Genomic DNA, 17,468 nt, shown 5'->3' on the forward strand with positions numbered 1-17,468 from the left:
AATTATGGTCCAAGTCAGTGCTGGAGCTGAGATTAGAATAAAGGCATTCTTGGTGCTTACTCTTTTGCACAATCCACTAGACCATGCTCCATATTGCTTGGCATGTTGAGCAGGTTTAGTTGACAAGGTGATTTAAATACTAACTGCTTTCAGCTACTTTACTACACTAGTGCTGTTACTGGTGGAGCTTTATAAAAAGATAGCAATAAAGGAAGCTATTGGGATGGTATCTCAGTGTATTCAATGCCTATGAAAGTATGTGTTTAAAATAAGCTGGTGATGGTAGTATAAAAATATTCTGTACAACCTAGGACAATAGAATAGTAACATGTATGTACAGAGTAATAGAAATGAATGGCGATTAACTAAGCAATTATATCTTTAAAGCCAGAGATCATAAAACAAAGAGACAACCACTGGAGATTAAAAAACAGGTGAAAAATATTTTATTCTGTGTAAGTATAGTAGTGAACAAAATATATTACCCACTATAGGAACTACCAAATAGGTAGATTTAACAAAAAACAAGTCAATCTCTGTAGGCAAGATATAAAAATTCCTTTCAAAACTCAATAATTGCTGCTGCTTACCAAGATAACTCTGGGTAAGCGGAAGTTGTTTCCTTGGTAATCAGCATGTTTGTTGTCTGGTGCATTCCCTGATGCTAGAAACCGGCACTGTCCCAGCCACACAGGAAGAAAGACCAGAGGCAATGGATGCGGTCTAATTAGGTTGCAACTGTATTCATTTAACATACTTGGGAATATGTGGCAATAAATTGTACGATGCAGGTCATCATTTCCTTCATTGTTTCTATCTATTTGAGAGGTTGCTGTCAGCCCTCCTGCTTCACAACCTCAACTCAGCCAGCCCGTCACTGGGACCCTACCACCCTGCCCTTGTATGAGGGATTAGGAGCCCGAACCCACCTTTTTTAGGCTCTCTTAGGGGGTGCCTCACCCAAAGTCCACTTCTAACTCCTGTTTATCAGGGAACTGTATCCCCTCTGTAATGACTACCTGCACTGGACACGTGCCACACCTGTTACCTACTAAGTTGCAACTATCTTGACCTCACCTCCTTACTTAACTCACTAGGTCACCGACCTATTGTGGGAAAGACAATAAAACCCAACCAGTCTGCCTCAGTCAATCTGGTGGTCAGGTAAAAATTCCTTCACAGTCCTCCCCAAAAAGGCAACTGGCGCAAGCACAGGGAAGATCATAAAATCTGGTTCTACTCTGATCCCTAGCTGAGGAAAGGGTGATTCTGGTCAGTGATGGAGAGAGTTCCAGAATGCAGGGGTATAAATACCATCCCCTTTCCCAATGTGGGGATGGGCCAGTGCCTCTCCCTACTCCAGCCACTTCCTGTTCCCCCCTTGGCTCCACTCAGGTAAGTCTATTCCCCTTTCCCATTCCCTTGTAATCCAAAAGCAGTAGGAAGCCTTGAAGGTGTCCTGTCCTCTTTTTCTGACACCCAAAGAATCACCACATTTTATAGATTTCAATGCCAGAAAGGACCATTATGGTCATCTAGTCTGACCTCCTTCATAGCCCCACACCTAAAATTTCACCAACTGACTCATACATCAAGTCCATAACTTATGGATGAGCTAGAGAGTATACTTTATAAGGACATCCAATCCCAAATGAAAGACTCCAAAGTGATAAAGATTCCACCACATCCATAGGTAAGGAGTTCCAATGGTTAATTACCCTCACATTATTTCAAGTCTAAATTTATCTAGCTTCAGCTTCCAACCATTGGATTTATTAGGTCTTTGTCTGCGAGATTACAAAGCCCTCTATCAAAAAGTCTTTTCCCCTAGAGATATTTATGGACCATGATCAAATCACCTCTATCTTCCATTGGATAAACAAAACAGTTTGAGCTTCTTTAATCTCTGTAAGGCAGATTGTAAAGACCTCATATCATTCTTGTAGCTCCTTCCTGAACCTTTTCCAATTTGTCATCGTCCATTTTAAAATATGGACACCAGAACTGGACACAGCATTCCAGTAATGGTCTCAGTAATGCCATATACTCCTTTCAGCCAATGACTCTCAATTGCTTCCACACTAGGGAATTTGTGATGTTAGAAACCTTGGATTATAACACCACTGTAAAAATCAGGCAGGTGCAAAAGCTAACAACACAGTAGAAAACTGCTTACACAACATTCTGATAAGTATCAATCGTGAGACTAAAAGGCACTTAAGATAGCATCATGCTAATGGTTAAAATTATATTAAACGGGCACCATTCTTGCATACTATTACACACATGTAACTTTACTACCATGAGTAACCCTATTGATTTCAATAAGCACGTGAATAAGTAGCTTCAGGACTGAGGCACTTATTTCTTTTATCCAAGTAGTTATAAGTTCTCAAAATAATTACCATGTGCACTGAAATATCTCAGGCTTATTTTTACACTAAACCTAATTTTTCTTGCAAAGTTTATTAAAACTCTGTTTTTAGTGAGTGTGGGAAGTGGATGTTTGGTGTTTTGTTTTATTTATTATACTTGTTTGTTTTTATATATTTTTGAGATGCTCTATCCTCTCTGAGAGCTCAATCATATTTAATAAAAATCTGCAAACAGAGAAAAACTTCAAACTACTCGATAAGGACAAGGGCCTTATGTTGCTTGAGGAAATGGGGCAGATAAATAGTAATTATAGCTATTTTAAATATCCAATGCAAAAGGATGGGTAGGAGCAGCAGCACAAATAGTCAGTCAATTACAGGGGAGGGAGTAATTGCAAGGAAGCTTCAAAGCATCAAGCAGGAGTTGTGGGAACCTGCTACAGGAACAGTGGTTTCCTAAATGGTGTTTAAGTGGCACAGAAAATAGGCAGCAGTACCATGTGAGATTAGAAATTGAATAGGTTTTAATTTGACAAAGATACTTCACTTGTTGCCTCGGCTGGATGGTGACTGTGGATTAATAAAGTGCAATTATTTAATTTCATTTCCCTATCACAAGCACAAGCACAGCACAGCGTTGAAAAAAAGAGGTTTAATGGAATACTTCTCCCAATTCTGCAAACACCTGATCACAACATGAGTCCTGGATAAAAGCACAAGTTCTATACACTGCCTAGAACTCTGTACTCGTATGGCTCTTAGAAACAAATGTTACTGCTGTACTTTCAATTTCCCATGTAGATATTTTTCTTTAAAATAGATCAGTCTTTGTCAAACTGGTATTATTTTGAATACTTACCTCCTGGTAGGAGTTGGGGCTTGCTTTTTACTAAGGGACTACAATGGGAGATTTTGTTGCTGAAGGATGTAAAGAGATGTTCACTGAAATCGTCGGGCAGTTCAGCTTCCAGAAAGGTCTTCATGAATAGCCTGAAACCTTCTAAATCAATTGTCTAAAGTTTAAAAAAAAAAATAAAAACACCTTTAACTTTTGGCATTTCAGGATAAATCTAATATTAAAAAAAATTGGTATTAGTTGAAATAGTAGAAAAACTTTAATAATATACATTCATAAAATATGACAATCACATTGTTTTAACTCACATAACTACAATTTTTTGTTTCAAAAATTAACAGCCTTTAAAACTCCACCTACAGTATTTGGCCCTGATTTTTATTTACTCTAAGGCTCATTTATATAAATCTGGTAAATTACATTCACTCCCACTTTATGGCCGCTTTACACTACCAGAATGCTGTAAAGGGACCTCAGTGTAAATGAGAACCAACGCCTTTCTCTTGAGGACTTCCAATAGCAAAATTTTTCACATGTTGACTATACAGCATTATATAATCAAAAGTTTCTTTGTTTTTTGCCATTTAATTTAATTTGTTTTTGTAATCTACAGCAAATTAAAATGGAGAGACTAATCAGCACTTTCATTTTGGTGATACAGTAATATCAGTTATTAAATGAACAGTAAAAGCTCACAATTACATTTTATCCTACTAAGTAATATAGAGTGACTCTGAGATTAAAGATGGCATGGAACAGATCAAAAGATTTTGAGATATTACAATTACTGTGTCATAACTATACACCTATCACTGGAGTTATAGCGTTATATCAGTGATAAATTCAAAAAAGCTGCATATCATTATTTCTTAAATTAATATAAAGGATAGATGATGTTTTCTGCCTTTGTTTCTATATCATAAATATGGCTGCGAGTCTGTCATGGACATCACGGATTCTGTGACTTTCTGGGACCTCCATGACTTCTACAGCAGCCGGCGTGGTTGACTCGGGGGCCGAGTGAGCAGCTCGGGCAGCCCTTGGACAAGCCGCATCAACTGTATTCTTGAGCCACTACACCCTCCCTCACCAGCAGCAAGAGGAGTTTGGGTGTGGGAGGGGGCTCTGGGCTGGGGCAGAGGCATGGGACGGGGTGAGGACTTTGGGCAGCACTTACCTCAGGGGGTCCCCGAAAGCGGCAACATGTCCCTCCCTCAGCTCCTAGGCAGGAGTGTGGCCAGGTAGCTCTGCACACTGCTTCTGCCCATAGGCACCACCCCTGCAACTCCCACTGGCAGAGATTCCCAGCCAATGGGAGCTGCAGAGCCAGGGCTTGGGGCAGAAGCAGCGTGTGGAGCCCCTGGCTGTACTTCTGCCTAGAAGCTGAGGGAGAGATGTGTTGCCACTTCCAGGGAGCCACACGGAGCTGGGTAGGGAGCCTGCCAGCCTGCCAACACCCCCCAGCAGCAGCAGCAGGGTTCCTGGGCCACCTGCTGCTGCCCGCTCTCCCAACACCAACATCAACTTTTGTCCTCTTCACTAAGTTTTTGTTGTGCACATTTTTCAACTCTGATTACCTTTTCCAGAGCTGAAGAGATCTATGTAGCTTGAAATCTTGCCTTCTTCAACAGAAGTTGGTTCAATAAAAAATTATTAGCTCACCCATGCTGTCTCTTATATATCCTGGGAACAACACAGCTACACTAAGGCCTGGACTACACTATGCGTTTAAACCGAATTTAGCAGCATTAAACCGATTTAACCCTGCACCCGTCCACATAACGAGGCCCTTTATATTGATATAAAGGGCTCTTTAAACCAGTTTTTGTATTCCTCCCCGACAAGAGGAGTAGCGCTGAAATCGGTATTGCCATGTCGGATTAGGGTTAGTGTGGCTGCAAATCGACGGTATTGGTCTCCAGGTGGTATCCCAAAGTGCATCATTGTAACCGCTCTGAAAAGCGATCTGAACTCGGATGCACTGGCCAGGTAGACAGGAAAAGCCCCGCAAACCTTTGAATTTCATTTCCTGTTTGCCCAGCATGGAGCTCTGATCAGCACAGGTGGTGATGCAGTCCCAAATCCAAAAAGAGCTCCAGCATGGACCATATGGGAGATACTGGATCTGATCGCTGTATGGGGAGACAAATCTGTTCTATTAGAGCTCTGTTCCAGAAGACGAAATGACAAAGCATTTGAAAAAATCTCCAGGCTATGATAGACAGAGGCCACAGCAGGACTCAGCACAGTGCTGCGTGACAAGTGTAACAGAAAGCCAAAGAATCAGACGGACGCTCATGGGGGGTGGGGACTGAGGACTCCAGCTATCCCACAGTCCCCGCAGTCTCCGAAAAGCATTTGCATTCTTGGCTGAGCTCCCAATGCCTGTAGAGTCAAAAACATTGTCTGGGGTGGTTCAGGGTATATCTCGTCAATTTACCCCTCCCCCCCGTGAAAGAAAAGGGAAAAAAATCGTTTCTTGCCATTTTTCAATGTCACTGTATGTCTACTGCATGCTGCTGGTAGACGTGGTGCTGCGGCGCTGAACAGCAGCATCCCCTCCCCTTCCTTTCCTGATGGCACTCAGTACAAAATGGTGGAAAACCGTCGTCATCCCGTGAGTGCTGCTGGCTGGCCTCGGTGAGGTCGGCCGGGGGTGCCTGGGTAAAAATGGGAATGACTCCCTGTCATTCCTGGAAGACGGTACAAAATGATTGATAATCGTCCTCATCATAGCAGCTGGAGCCTGAGCTCCATCAGCCCTGCCCCCCCTTTCGTGTCTAAAGAAAAGATTCTGTACTGCCTGGACTATTGAAGCAATGGGAGGCTGTGCTACTCTCTCCCACACCCTTTAATGTCCGGCCTGGACTATCATAGCAGCTGGATGCTGCCTCCCCCTCATTTTATCTCACTAAAAAGTCAGTGTTTCTTATTCCTGCATTCTTTATTACTTCATCACACAAATGGGGGAACATTGCAATGGTAGCCCAGGAAGGTTGGGGGAGGAGGGAAGCAACGGGTGGAGTTGTTGCAGGGGCACCCTCTAGAATGGCATGCAGCTCATCATTTCTGAGGGATCTCTGGGGCTCTGACTTGGAGCGGCTGTGCTCTCTGGCTCTCTAGTAGACTTGCCCCATATTCCAGGCAGGACTGACTCTATTTTTAAGCAAAACATAAAGAAAAGAATGACCCGGGGACTCACTCTCATTTTTGTCCATGTGCCCCCGGACGACCTCAGCCAGGAGCACCTATGACAGCAGCAGACAGTACAAAATGATTGATAACCGTCATCGCCAATTTCCAATTGCAAACGGCACAAAATGACTGATAACCATCATCTCATCACCAATTTACAATGGCAGGCGGTGCAAAAGTGATGGTAACCATTTCTGCTACCTTGCAAAGGCAAATTAATGCTGCTGTGTAGCACTGTAGTACCGCCTCTGTCAGCAGCATCCAGTACACGTACGGTGACAGTGACAAAAGGCAAAACAGGCTCCATGGTTGCCATGCTATGGCGTCTGTCAGGACAATCCAAGGGAAAAAGGGTGCGAAATGATTGTCTGCTGTTGCTTTCACGGAGGAAGGATTGAGTGACGACATTTACCCAGAATCACCTGCGACACTGTTTTTGCACCATCATGCATTGGGATCTCAACCCAGAATTCCAAGGGGCGGGGGAGACTGCAGGAACTATGGGATAGCTACCCACAATGCAACGCTCCAGAAATCGACACTAGCTCGGTACATGAATGCACACCACCAAATTAATGTGCTTAGTGTGGCCGCATGCACTCGACTTTATACAATCTGTTTTACAAAACCAGTTTATGTAAAATCAGAATAATCCCGTAGTGTAGACATACCCTAACACTGCAAACAACTTATTCATACCTCTAATATGACTGAAGTCAACAGGACAAATAACCTAAGGACTTTTCACTAAAGTACTGAAGAATCAAGCTATATGTTTGTGTTGTACTTATGTTATATAATGTTACTTTAGTGCTGCAGAAGTCATATGTAACTACTGTAGCATCTGTGGTTTGCAAATCTACTAGCCCCCAAATAAGTCCCTTTATCACATACTATATTGTTATACACCTGCCAGTAAGACATCCTGCCTCTCATTTCTGAAATAATAAAGATATAAGCAGACACTGTTTAAAATAAACCACTCCATATTAATATTTTAAGCAGCAAAGTTCTAGATTTACTATGAACAAATTATGGTGAGCCTGACGACTAAAATGTACTGCTGAGATATGGATATTAAGGTTCATTCATTGTTCAGATGTCAACTCCCACCTTCAACTGGCCCAAGGTGCCATCCTCTATTGCCAACCGTTAAATTTTCACATAAGCATCTTTGTGCCTTCTCCCATGTTGACACTCATGCTTGGGAGGCTGTCATATGATATACAAGCGTACCCATATTCACACCCTGCACACTGTTATAATAATCTGTGTATAAAATATGCCTTGTGAGGTATCATTTGAAAAGAAATAATTTGTGGTCAATAATACCATGGTGAAATGTATGCAGCAACATTATATGTAAAGTTATTAAATCCCCCTATATGATGTTATTAGCACATGTCCAAAAGCACAAATTCCTAGAACATAAAAACAGCCATACTGGGTCAGACCAATGGTCCATCTAGTCCAGTATCCTGTCTTCCAACTGTGGCCAATGCCAAGTGCTTCAGAGGGAATGAACAGAAAAGGTAATCATCAAGTGAACGATATTCCCCAGTTACCCACTCCCAGCTTCTGGCAAAACAGATGCTAGGGACACTTTTGCCCAGGCAGAAGTTGTTAAACAGGTCTATCCTAAACAAAGAAATGTGTGTTTATTCCAATTTACATATATGTATAGTAAACAGGGTCCATGAGACAGTAGAGAGAGGAAATGGCAGAAGACAAAGCAAAATTTGCATCTCACCAAACACAGGTGGGAAGAAAGAGCATGACGTCTCCTTTATCACTTGACTTTTGCTTTTAGAGATAAGCTTCAGAAGAATTTACTTCAAAGTTTGACTGGACTATAAGTGAGAGGTGCAGAGAACCCAGAGGTATCTCTCTATCTCTAAGAAGACAAAGGCATCAGCACCTTTGGGCTTCTGGGAGAGATCCTGACCAAGGAAAGGGTCAGTCACAATCCTGTTGGAAGACTAGGGATGAGAAAGGTTATCTTAAACAAATCCTTGAACCAAAATTTGCTAGATTAAATTTTAGACTTTTAGATGCGTGTTTTCACTTTTATTTGCTGGTAACCATTTCTAACTTGATCTCATACTTGAATTCACTTAAAATCCTATCTTCTTGTGTTAAACTGTTTTGTTTTGTTTTTAATCTAAGGCAATCCAGTGCTGTGATTAAACTAAACTGTTTGGTTACTCCAGTTAAAGTAGCAAACTGTTGAATATTGACTGTTTACAGGAGCAAGAAACTTTTAATATCTGAACTGTCCAGAAGAGAAATGGACAGTGAAAAACACAATTTTGGGAAAATTCAGGACTGGGAGTATGTTGGGATCATCCTGCAAATAGTAACCAAGGCTTGTGCAAGCCACTATGTGACTGGTGTGTTGCTGGCTGACTGCTAGAGTCAGAGCTGCTGGACCAGATGTGCAACTATACATAGACATTCAGGGTGAGACCTGTATGCCGATAGGCTGTTTGTCCATGGCCGAGGTTGGGAACTACAACAGTAAAGCATTGTTAGTCATGCACGGCTGTGGGGCAGGCAGTGCCTCAACCCTTCACTGACCTGGACTCTGCTCTGGAATGGAACAAAGGCGCTTCCTGTAAATATCAACAAAGCAGCCTCACTATCCTCCTTGAAATCCCTCCTCAATGGGGCCCGTGACTAGGGCTCCTAGGCATTATAACAACATCATCCTGGATGCATGATGTTATTAGCACATGTCCAAAGCCACAAAGAACGGCCATCCTGGGTCAGACAAATGGTCCATCTAGTCCAGTATCCTGTCTTCCAACAGCGGCCAATTCCAGGTCAATATTATTTCCAAGTAACATGAAAATAGTGCAATATAAAAAGATACAATAAATAAGTATACATACATTAGGACAGCACCTCAGTTCCAGCTGAGCTCAACTCGACCCAGGAGCTTCCAGCAGCCTCCAGTGAAACAAAGAGAAATAGTGTAGGAACAGCTATGCCAGCTCTACAGCACTGAAGGATAACTGTATGCTAGAGGAATCCGCAGGTAGGGATTTATGCATGGAAGCAGTGCAAATCAGACTTAATGAGGCCAAGAATCTGGCCCATATTATTTACAGTTGCAATAAGGCAGTAAGAAAATCATTACCAGAAAACTAAATTACACTGGACAATAAACATACACAAAGTTCCACCTTGATCCATGCCACATAATATGAAAATAAATTAAAAACTACATTATATATTGCCCACATTTAAGCTAATTTCTCAGATACTTAAGATATATGCAGTTGTAAGCCAATTTATTCTCAATGCAAACATATAAGCTTTACACATCTTCATATCAGCATCTTTCATAGACATTTATCATTACTACAGGTGATTTAAGACCAGCATCCAAACTTTAAATACAGATCTGTGCTTGTCTTGCAGTCTTATACATTCCTACGGTCAATTGAGAGATCTGTTCCTAAGATGTCAGATGCTATTTTCTGCAAAGACTATTTTTATTTGAGGACTAGTGGGCTGACAAATTTCACCTGCACTCTTTTTTCTCCCTCACCAAAGTCTAGGGATCCTCCTCCCACTGTCTGCCAACCCAACAGACTAGTGAATTGATAAAGTAGGAGTGTCAGATATACATAGGCACAATTTTCAAATTGTTCTTTTTCTCTAATGTTACTTCTTTCTCTTTTCTTCTAGTTTATCAGCTGACCTACTGGTATATAAAAACAAACAACTGATAAAAATATTCCATACTGAAATATTATGCGACAAAATTTTCAAGTGGAAAAGTAAACAGTGCACCCAAAAGACAGTGTGAAGCTGCTGTACTTACAAAACAAATATTTGCAGACAACTTAGTATCTGATAGGTCTGTGAAACACTAGTGGAAGATTTTCCACAAACCTTTGCACTAACATTTCCATCATATCCTCTCTTGTGATTTAAAGTACTGAGCATTTCCAAGGCTCAATTCATTGTTCAGATACTGGCTTCTCATATCCACTTCAAGCTCGTAATTTCATGGTTTCACCATTTCACAATTTCAAAAAAATCATGGTGACATGACAGTGTAGACATCTTTGAAAATTTTGGCTTGTGAAGAGATGACAGGGAATTGAAAATACAAAGCACCATGTAGTCTCTCTCTCTCTCTCTCTCTCTCACACACACCCCATTATATACAAACATGCAGGAATGGAAGTGTCCATGGTTACTTGTATTCAGGTTCCACACACCAGAAGGGCACCAGAACTTGTATTAGGTACTGTGCCCCCAAATTCCCCATGAAGCTGTCTAGCCAAGTGAAAGGGCCAAGCAGGAGCTATCAGACCATCTATTGCAGCTGTCAGATATTTATTTTAAGTGGAAGCAGACTGTTATGCAAATGACAAGTTTTTGGGGGAACTACATAAAGGCTACCCTGAGTTCACTATGAAGGCTGAGGTCAGACTTTGAAGGAAATCCCTCCACAGGGATCCTGACAGAAAGCCTAATATGTGCAGAAAAGGCTACCCATGAGAAAGGTTGTGTCCTCATCCTTACCAACTTGCTTGAAGCTGGACAGGTCTTTGGTGGTTGCAACCATGTGTTCTGAGTTGCTTGCTCATTTTGAATATATATTTGTTAAGAAAGCCAACTTTGTATAATACAGAACTATAAAATTAAAAGGGATGTTCAATGTCATAGGTATTAAAAATCCCTAGCCATTTTCAATCACATTCTCAAAGTTACTGATGTGGTAAACAATTTCATTTTCCAGTTCTCTCTGAAAAGTATATAAATTATTGATAAAATATGATTTCCCTCTCTTTTTAAATCTGATACATCATTTTATTTTTACTTGGGGGAGGGATAGCTCAGTGGTTTAAGCATTGGCCGGCTAAACCCAGGGTTCTGAGCTCAATCCTTGAGGGGGCCACTTGGTCCTGCTAGTGAAGGCAGGGGCTGGACTCAATGACCTTTCAAGATCCCTTCCAGTTCTAGAAGATAGAATATCTCCATCAGTGCTTTCATAACATGAGATGTTATATGAATAAATGTGGAGAGGTAGCATGGTTACAAATAATAGGATGTTTCTTCATTATAAAAATTACAGTTCAAGAAAAACATCCTTCTTAAAAACCACAAGTTTATAAGGAGCAGTTCCTTTAGGATCCATATAGTCATTGGCTCCTCCTCCCACATTTATGTAGTACATCCTTCTCCGATAGTGAAGACACAGAAATTAACACATCTTCACCAATTAACTTCATCACTGGTACCTGCCTGAATATGTGTGGGTCTCTAAGGGCACATCTTCACTGGCAATGTTAACATGGCTTGTGTAATCACGGCATAGGTCTCCCAGGACTCTAAAAAAAAAACAAACCACAACACCCGCCCCCCCTGCCAAGGGGAATAGCTACCAGTGGTGGGAGTGCAGTTTGTCTGTTCCATTTTACTTTTGCTCTTCTCCATGTCTCACAGCACATGGAAGTGTAGAGCTCAGAGAAATTTATTGTTCCATTATAGGAGGATTTATGCAAGCAACTTCAACTAGTATTAACAAGAGTTAGACTGACAGAGACTCCTGCACTGAACAGATGCCACAAGGCTCTAATAGTCATATAGCTTTAGTTATATCCGGATATTAAGCATACATAATTCCTGCTGACTTAAATGGGATTTCTATCTGCAGAACAAGATATGGCCATTAGACAAATTTTGCTCCCCTGTGGAATTTTTTTCTTTAATGACAAATAAGAGTTTTTGATCATGGCATATAACATTTAATATCTGACAGTTACACATTTGTACACAATAGGTAATTTAATTGGGGCTATATGGACTGGCATTGGATCCAAACTGCCCCAGAGGGAGGTAAAATAATTCCTGGAGTTCTCCCATTTGCCTGTTGTAGCATTTGGTGTAGCGACATGTAATGGCATGTCTACACTGAAAGAAAAAGGTGTGTTCTTTGTCAAGTTGTCTGATGACTGAGCGCTAACCTCAAGGCAGACTTATAAACCAGGGCACAAATCCCAAAGTGACTGTGAGTATACTTAGATTTCACCAACCAAGTATCAGGTGTGAACTCCTCAGCCACCACAACAGCCTTAACATGGAGTCATATGGGCTCTCCTATCTTGCCACCCAGGAAAGCCTGCCTTTGTGGTAAATGATCAATTACACCAAAAATCATAAGCATATTCAGGTTACTCCCATTCCTAAAGGACCAGTCACTTACCCTAGGTCAAGTTCACCTTAGATCTCTCACCAAAGGCAACACTTGTAGCCAATCCTATATTAAACTAACTAAAGATTTATTAACTGGGAAAAAGAAATGAGAGTTAGTCACAAGGTTAAAGCAGGCAAGCATACACACTAACAAATGAATTTCAGTTTTAGGTTACAAAAAACAATAAAAAAAGTCATTGTAAAGCGCAAGCTCTATATGTCCTTTAGGACTAACTTATGCTTAGAAACATTGCCCTCTCCAAACATACCTTTCGAGGGAGAGGACAGAGGAGAAACTTGTTAGTTGTCTTTTGCTCACCCAAGCACAAAAGCTACTATTGTGGGTAGGCTGCACCAAAGGCTGGACAATAAGGTCCCCCACTTTTCACCAACTCACTGTCCTTGTAAAGGGGATTAGGTACAATCTAGTGCTTCAGAATTCATCTTTAACACAAATAATATTTAAAATATCATCATACTCCCTTGGTTGTTTCTTTTTTCAAAACTGTATGTAGTATTTCAACATAAGCCCCTTTGCATCCATTGTCATGTAAATGGAAAATGGAAGTCATTACATATTCCATCCCATTTTCATGAAATACATGTTTATTTCAGTAAGTAAGGTAATTCCAAGTATAATTAGGACAACGATGTTAAAATACAATTTTCAGTTAAGTGCTTGTTTAATTATACATTAACCTGCCTGCTCTCCAGTTGATGCCAAGCACGTATAGTATAAGTGGTATTAACCTAGTGATGGTGATAGCATTTTTTGTAAACAGTAGATGGGCCCAATACTTGAAAAATGTTGTGATGTCACAGGGTCTACGTTCACTACTATGCACAGACTTAGTGCTCTCAGAAGTACACATTAGTAAAGCTGGAGCACTAGTCACAGCTGTAGTTAAGATTGTGTAAGCATTTCCAATACAAGCCGAATTTTTAAATCATTCTTAAATTTCCACTTTGGGCAGAGCCTAGGTCTGGAAAAGATGCAAAAGTTATTCTATGGTTTTGGAGTATGAAGAGAGCTAATAAAATAGACATTACCCATTAAAACAGAAGTTGAAAGTATTTTTGTTTGTTTTTGTTTTTTTAAATTGTTCTAGTATGGAAATGGATAGGCTTATAAAGTGGAAATTTATTACGGAAATTGCCCTTACTGAGCATTGCATTTGAGTATTGAGGTGAATGTTTTCTCCTAGCATTTCCTGAATTAAATATTTAGGGTGGGTTTTTTAAAAATAAAATTATGGAATATATTTAAAAGGTTTCAGTTACAAATGTAAATGTCATTATCTACCACATAGTAGAAACCAAATTCTGGCCCCTTGTGGTGCAGGTCTTAGCACAGCAAAATCAGAGTTAGTGTATGCCCATACATAGACTGCTCTTTGCATATTTGAGCACTACTCCTTGGGAACAGTCTATGTATTGGCACACAATATTTGTGATTTTGCTGAGTTAATAAGCACCAAAATGAGCTAGAACTGGATTCCTATTATGTGGCAGACAATGACATTGGCATTTGTAAATAAAAATATTTTGAATGTATTCATGCTAAGAACTAAATCTCATATGCAGGATAAGATGCATAAATTGCCATTACCACACCAATGCACAGACCACACACACACCGATGTCGTCGCTCTAGGACAGGAGTTGGCAACCTTTCAGTAGTGGTGTGCCGAGTCTTCATTTATTCACTCTGATTTAAGGTTTTGCGTGCCAGTAATACATTTTAAGGTTTTTAGAAGGTCTCTTTCTATAAGTCTATAATATATAACTAAACTATTGTTGTATGTAAAATAAATAAGGTTTTTAAAATGTTTAAGAAGCTTCACTTGAAATTAATTTCAAATGCAGAGCCCCCCACACCAGTGGCCAGGACCCGAGCAGCGTGAGTGCCACTGAAAATCAACTTGTGTGCCACCTGCGGCACGCGTGCCATAGGTTGCCTATCGCTGCTCTAGGAGCACACACAGAGTGACATGTCTGCTGGTTTTGCTAGTGCCAGATAATGTATTAGAAACTCTGGCTCATAAGTTCCCTCTGCAGAGGTGTTTTCTATTACATGCCCATGTGAATATAGCTGCCAGAATTTTGGCCTGTTTCCAAATAAAAAAATAAATACTGGTTACCTGCCTTTTGTAACTGTTGTTCTTCGAGATGTGTTGATCATGTCGATTCCATTCTAGGTGTGTGCGCACCCACGTGCACAGCTATCGAAGACTTTTGCCGTAGCAGTATCCGTAGGTTAGGCTCTGGTGTTCCTTTTAGTGCCGCGCTCATGTATCAGTATATTAGGTGCTGCCGACCTTTCAGTTCCTTCTTGTCGGCAACTCCAACAGAGAAGTAGGAGGGAGGGTAATGGAATGGACATGAGCAAGAAATCTCGAACAACAACAGTTACAAAAGGTAGATAACTGTTTCTTCTTCGAATTCCTGCTCATATCAATTCTATTCTAGGTGACTCACAACCAGTATCCTTGGAGGTGGGCTTGGAGTCCAAAGTCTAACGGCTTGCAGGACTGCTCTACCAAAACCAGCATTGTCCTGGGCCTGCTGATTAAGAGCATAATGGAACGTGAACACATGGATGGACAACCAAGTGGCCACCCTACAGATGTCCTGGATAGGCACTTGGGCCAGGAAAGCTGCCGAAGAGACCTGCATCCTGGTCAAGTGGGCAGTTACAATTGTCGGAGGTGGTACCTTTGCCTGATCATAGCAGCAGTGAATGCAGGCAGTATTCCAAGAAGAAATTCTTTGAGTGACAGTGGAAGACCTTTTATTCTGTTGGCCACTGTGATGAATAATTGCGTCAACTTGTGGAATGGCTTTGTTCTTTCAATGTAGAAGGCTAACACCCTCCTGACATTTAAGGAATGCAGCCGACATTCCTCTGCCGACTTATGTGGCTTTGGAAAAAAGACAGGTAAGTAAATGTCGTGGCCTGTATGAAACTGTGAAACCACCTTGGGCAGGAACGTCAAGTGTGGATGCAGCTGGACCTTATCTTTGTAAAAGACTGTATAGGACGGTTCCGAGGCGAGCACCCTAATCTCACAGACCTGGTGGGTAGATGTTACTGCAACCGGAATGCAACCTTTCAGGACAGGAGAAGGAGAGAGCAGGAAGCCAGAGGCTCAAAGGGGGCATCCCATGAGCTCTGACTGCATGAGATTCAGGTCCCATGGAGGAACGGGATCCTTTATGGGTGGGTAAAGGCACTGGAGGCCCTTAAGAAACCTAGCAGTCATATCCTGAGCAAAAACCGACCTACCCTCAAACAGCAGATGGAAGGTCTAGATAGCAGCTAAGTGGACCTTGACAGACGAAAGGGATAGGCCTTGGAGCTTGAGATGTAGAAGGTAGTCCAGGATTAACTGCAGCGAAGCTCACTCTGGCCGAATGCCTTTATCTGAGGTCCAGCAGGTGAACCGCTTCCAGTTGGCCAGGTAGGTTGCTCTGGTGGAGGGCTTTCTGCTGCCCAACAGAACCTGTTGGACACTGGCCGAGCACTGCTGCTCCTCTGCATTTAACCACGCAGAAGCCAAGCCCATAAAGTGAAGTGTCGTCAGGTTTGGACTGCTGTGGTTCTGGGACAGCAGGTCCAGCCTGAGCGGTAGCTGCAATGGAGCAGCCACCAAAAGGTTCAGAACTGTGCTGAACCAGGACTGGTGCGGCCAAGCTGGTGCTATGAGGATCACTTTCACCTTGTCCTGCTTTATCTTCATGAAGATCCTGTGGATTAATAGTACTGGGGAAAAAGGTGTACAACAGAGCCCCTGACCATGGAAGCAGAAAGGTGTCCGACAGGAGGAGGGCCCTCAAGCGAATATGCTGCTCCTTTTGTGTTCCAGGGTGAAAGTTTTTACAGATTCTACACTTGTCCTTTCTATGGGACTTCCCCAGGCACATCAAATAGCTGTTGTGGAGGTCACTAAAAGGCATCGGCCTGCTGCATGACAAGCATGGGTTGAAGCGGGAGAGTGGGATATGCCCTGTTCCCGGGCGAAGTTCCAGCCAGGACTCTAACTGCAAAACTAACTTAACACTTAACTTAATCACTAATTAAGTACCTACAAATGATATACAAAGAAGATAGACAATGGTTGTAAAGAACCACTAATGCTCTTGCAATGGAAGACTAGGAGCTCCAACAAACCATCATGGGTGGTAAGAAGGAACTGAGAGGGCGCAGGATCAGCAGTGCCTAATATACCAATGAGCACGGCACTTAAGAGGGCTCTGCAGCTGACCCTATGTATAACACTAAAGAAAAAGTCTCCGACAACTGTGCACGTGGGCGCAAACACACCTAGAATGGAATCGACATGAGCGAGCACTCAAAAAAGAACAAAGCTTCATAATGTTTAACGTAAATGGTTTATCTCCTCAGAGAAGTCAATTCAACAGGATGCACTAGAGTAAGATAGAAAAATCTGCATAGTTCCAGTGATGCAGTGTTCTGAGATTTAGTCACATCGCAACCCTGTGTCTGAATTATGTTTATGCAAAAAAGTGTCATTGCATGAAATCATGCATTACAATAACATGAGAAATGAGAAAGTAACAAATGATGTAGATTATAAGATCTGATCTCAGTGGTGCTGGTTTAAATCAGGAGTTACCTAATCAACCTCTGTGGATTTACAACATGCTCTGTTTAATTCAGAGAAGAATCTGGCCAGTAGTAATGATTTAAGTACATGAAATTTATAGAGTTCAGTAGGAAAGGCAGAGTTGCTACACTAATACACAACTTAATTAATCCATCTCCAATAAACAGCGGTAGCTATGTCAGTGGGAGAACCGTATTCACA

The 17,468-nt window shown here is 41.5% G+C and overlaps 1 protein-coding gene across 6 annotated transcripts in view; it reads right to left on the minus strand.

Annotated features, from left to right (window-relative positions):
- Nucleotides 1–17,468, minus strand: part of DGKB (diacylglycerol kinase beta) — a 565,198-nt gene that overhangs the window by 410,416 nt on the left and 137,314 nt on the right. For all 6 annotated transcript variants that reach the window (XM_030550690.1, XM_030550689.1, XM_030550688.1 and 3 more), the window contains exon 5: nucleotides 3,235–3,388. In XM_030550690.1, coding sequence (XP_030406550.1) covers nucleotides 3,235–3,388 — 154 coding nt within the window. The remainder of the gene's footprint in view (nucleotides 1–3,234; nucleotides 3,389–17,468) is intronic.

This window comes from Gopherus evgoodei, chromosome 2 (assembly GCF_007399415.2).
Source record: "Gopherus evgoodei ecotype Sinaloan lineage chromosome 2, rGopEvg1_v1.p, whole genome shotgun sequence".
Lineage (NCBI taxonomy): Eukaryota > Metazoa > Chordata > Testudines > Testudinidae > Gopherus > Gopherus evgoodei.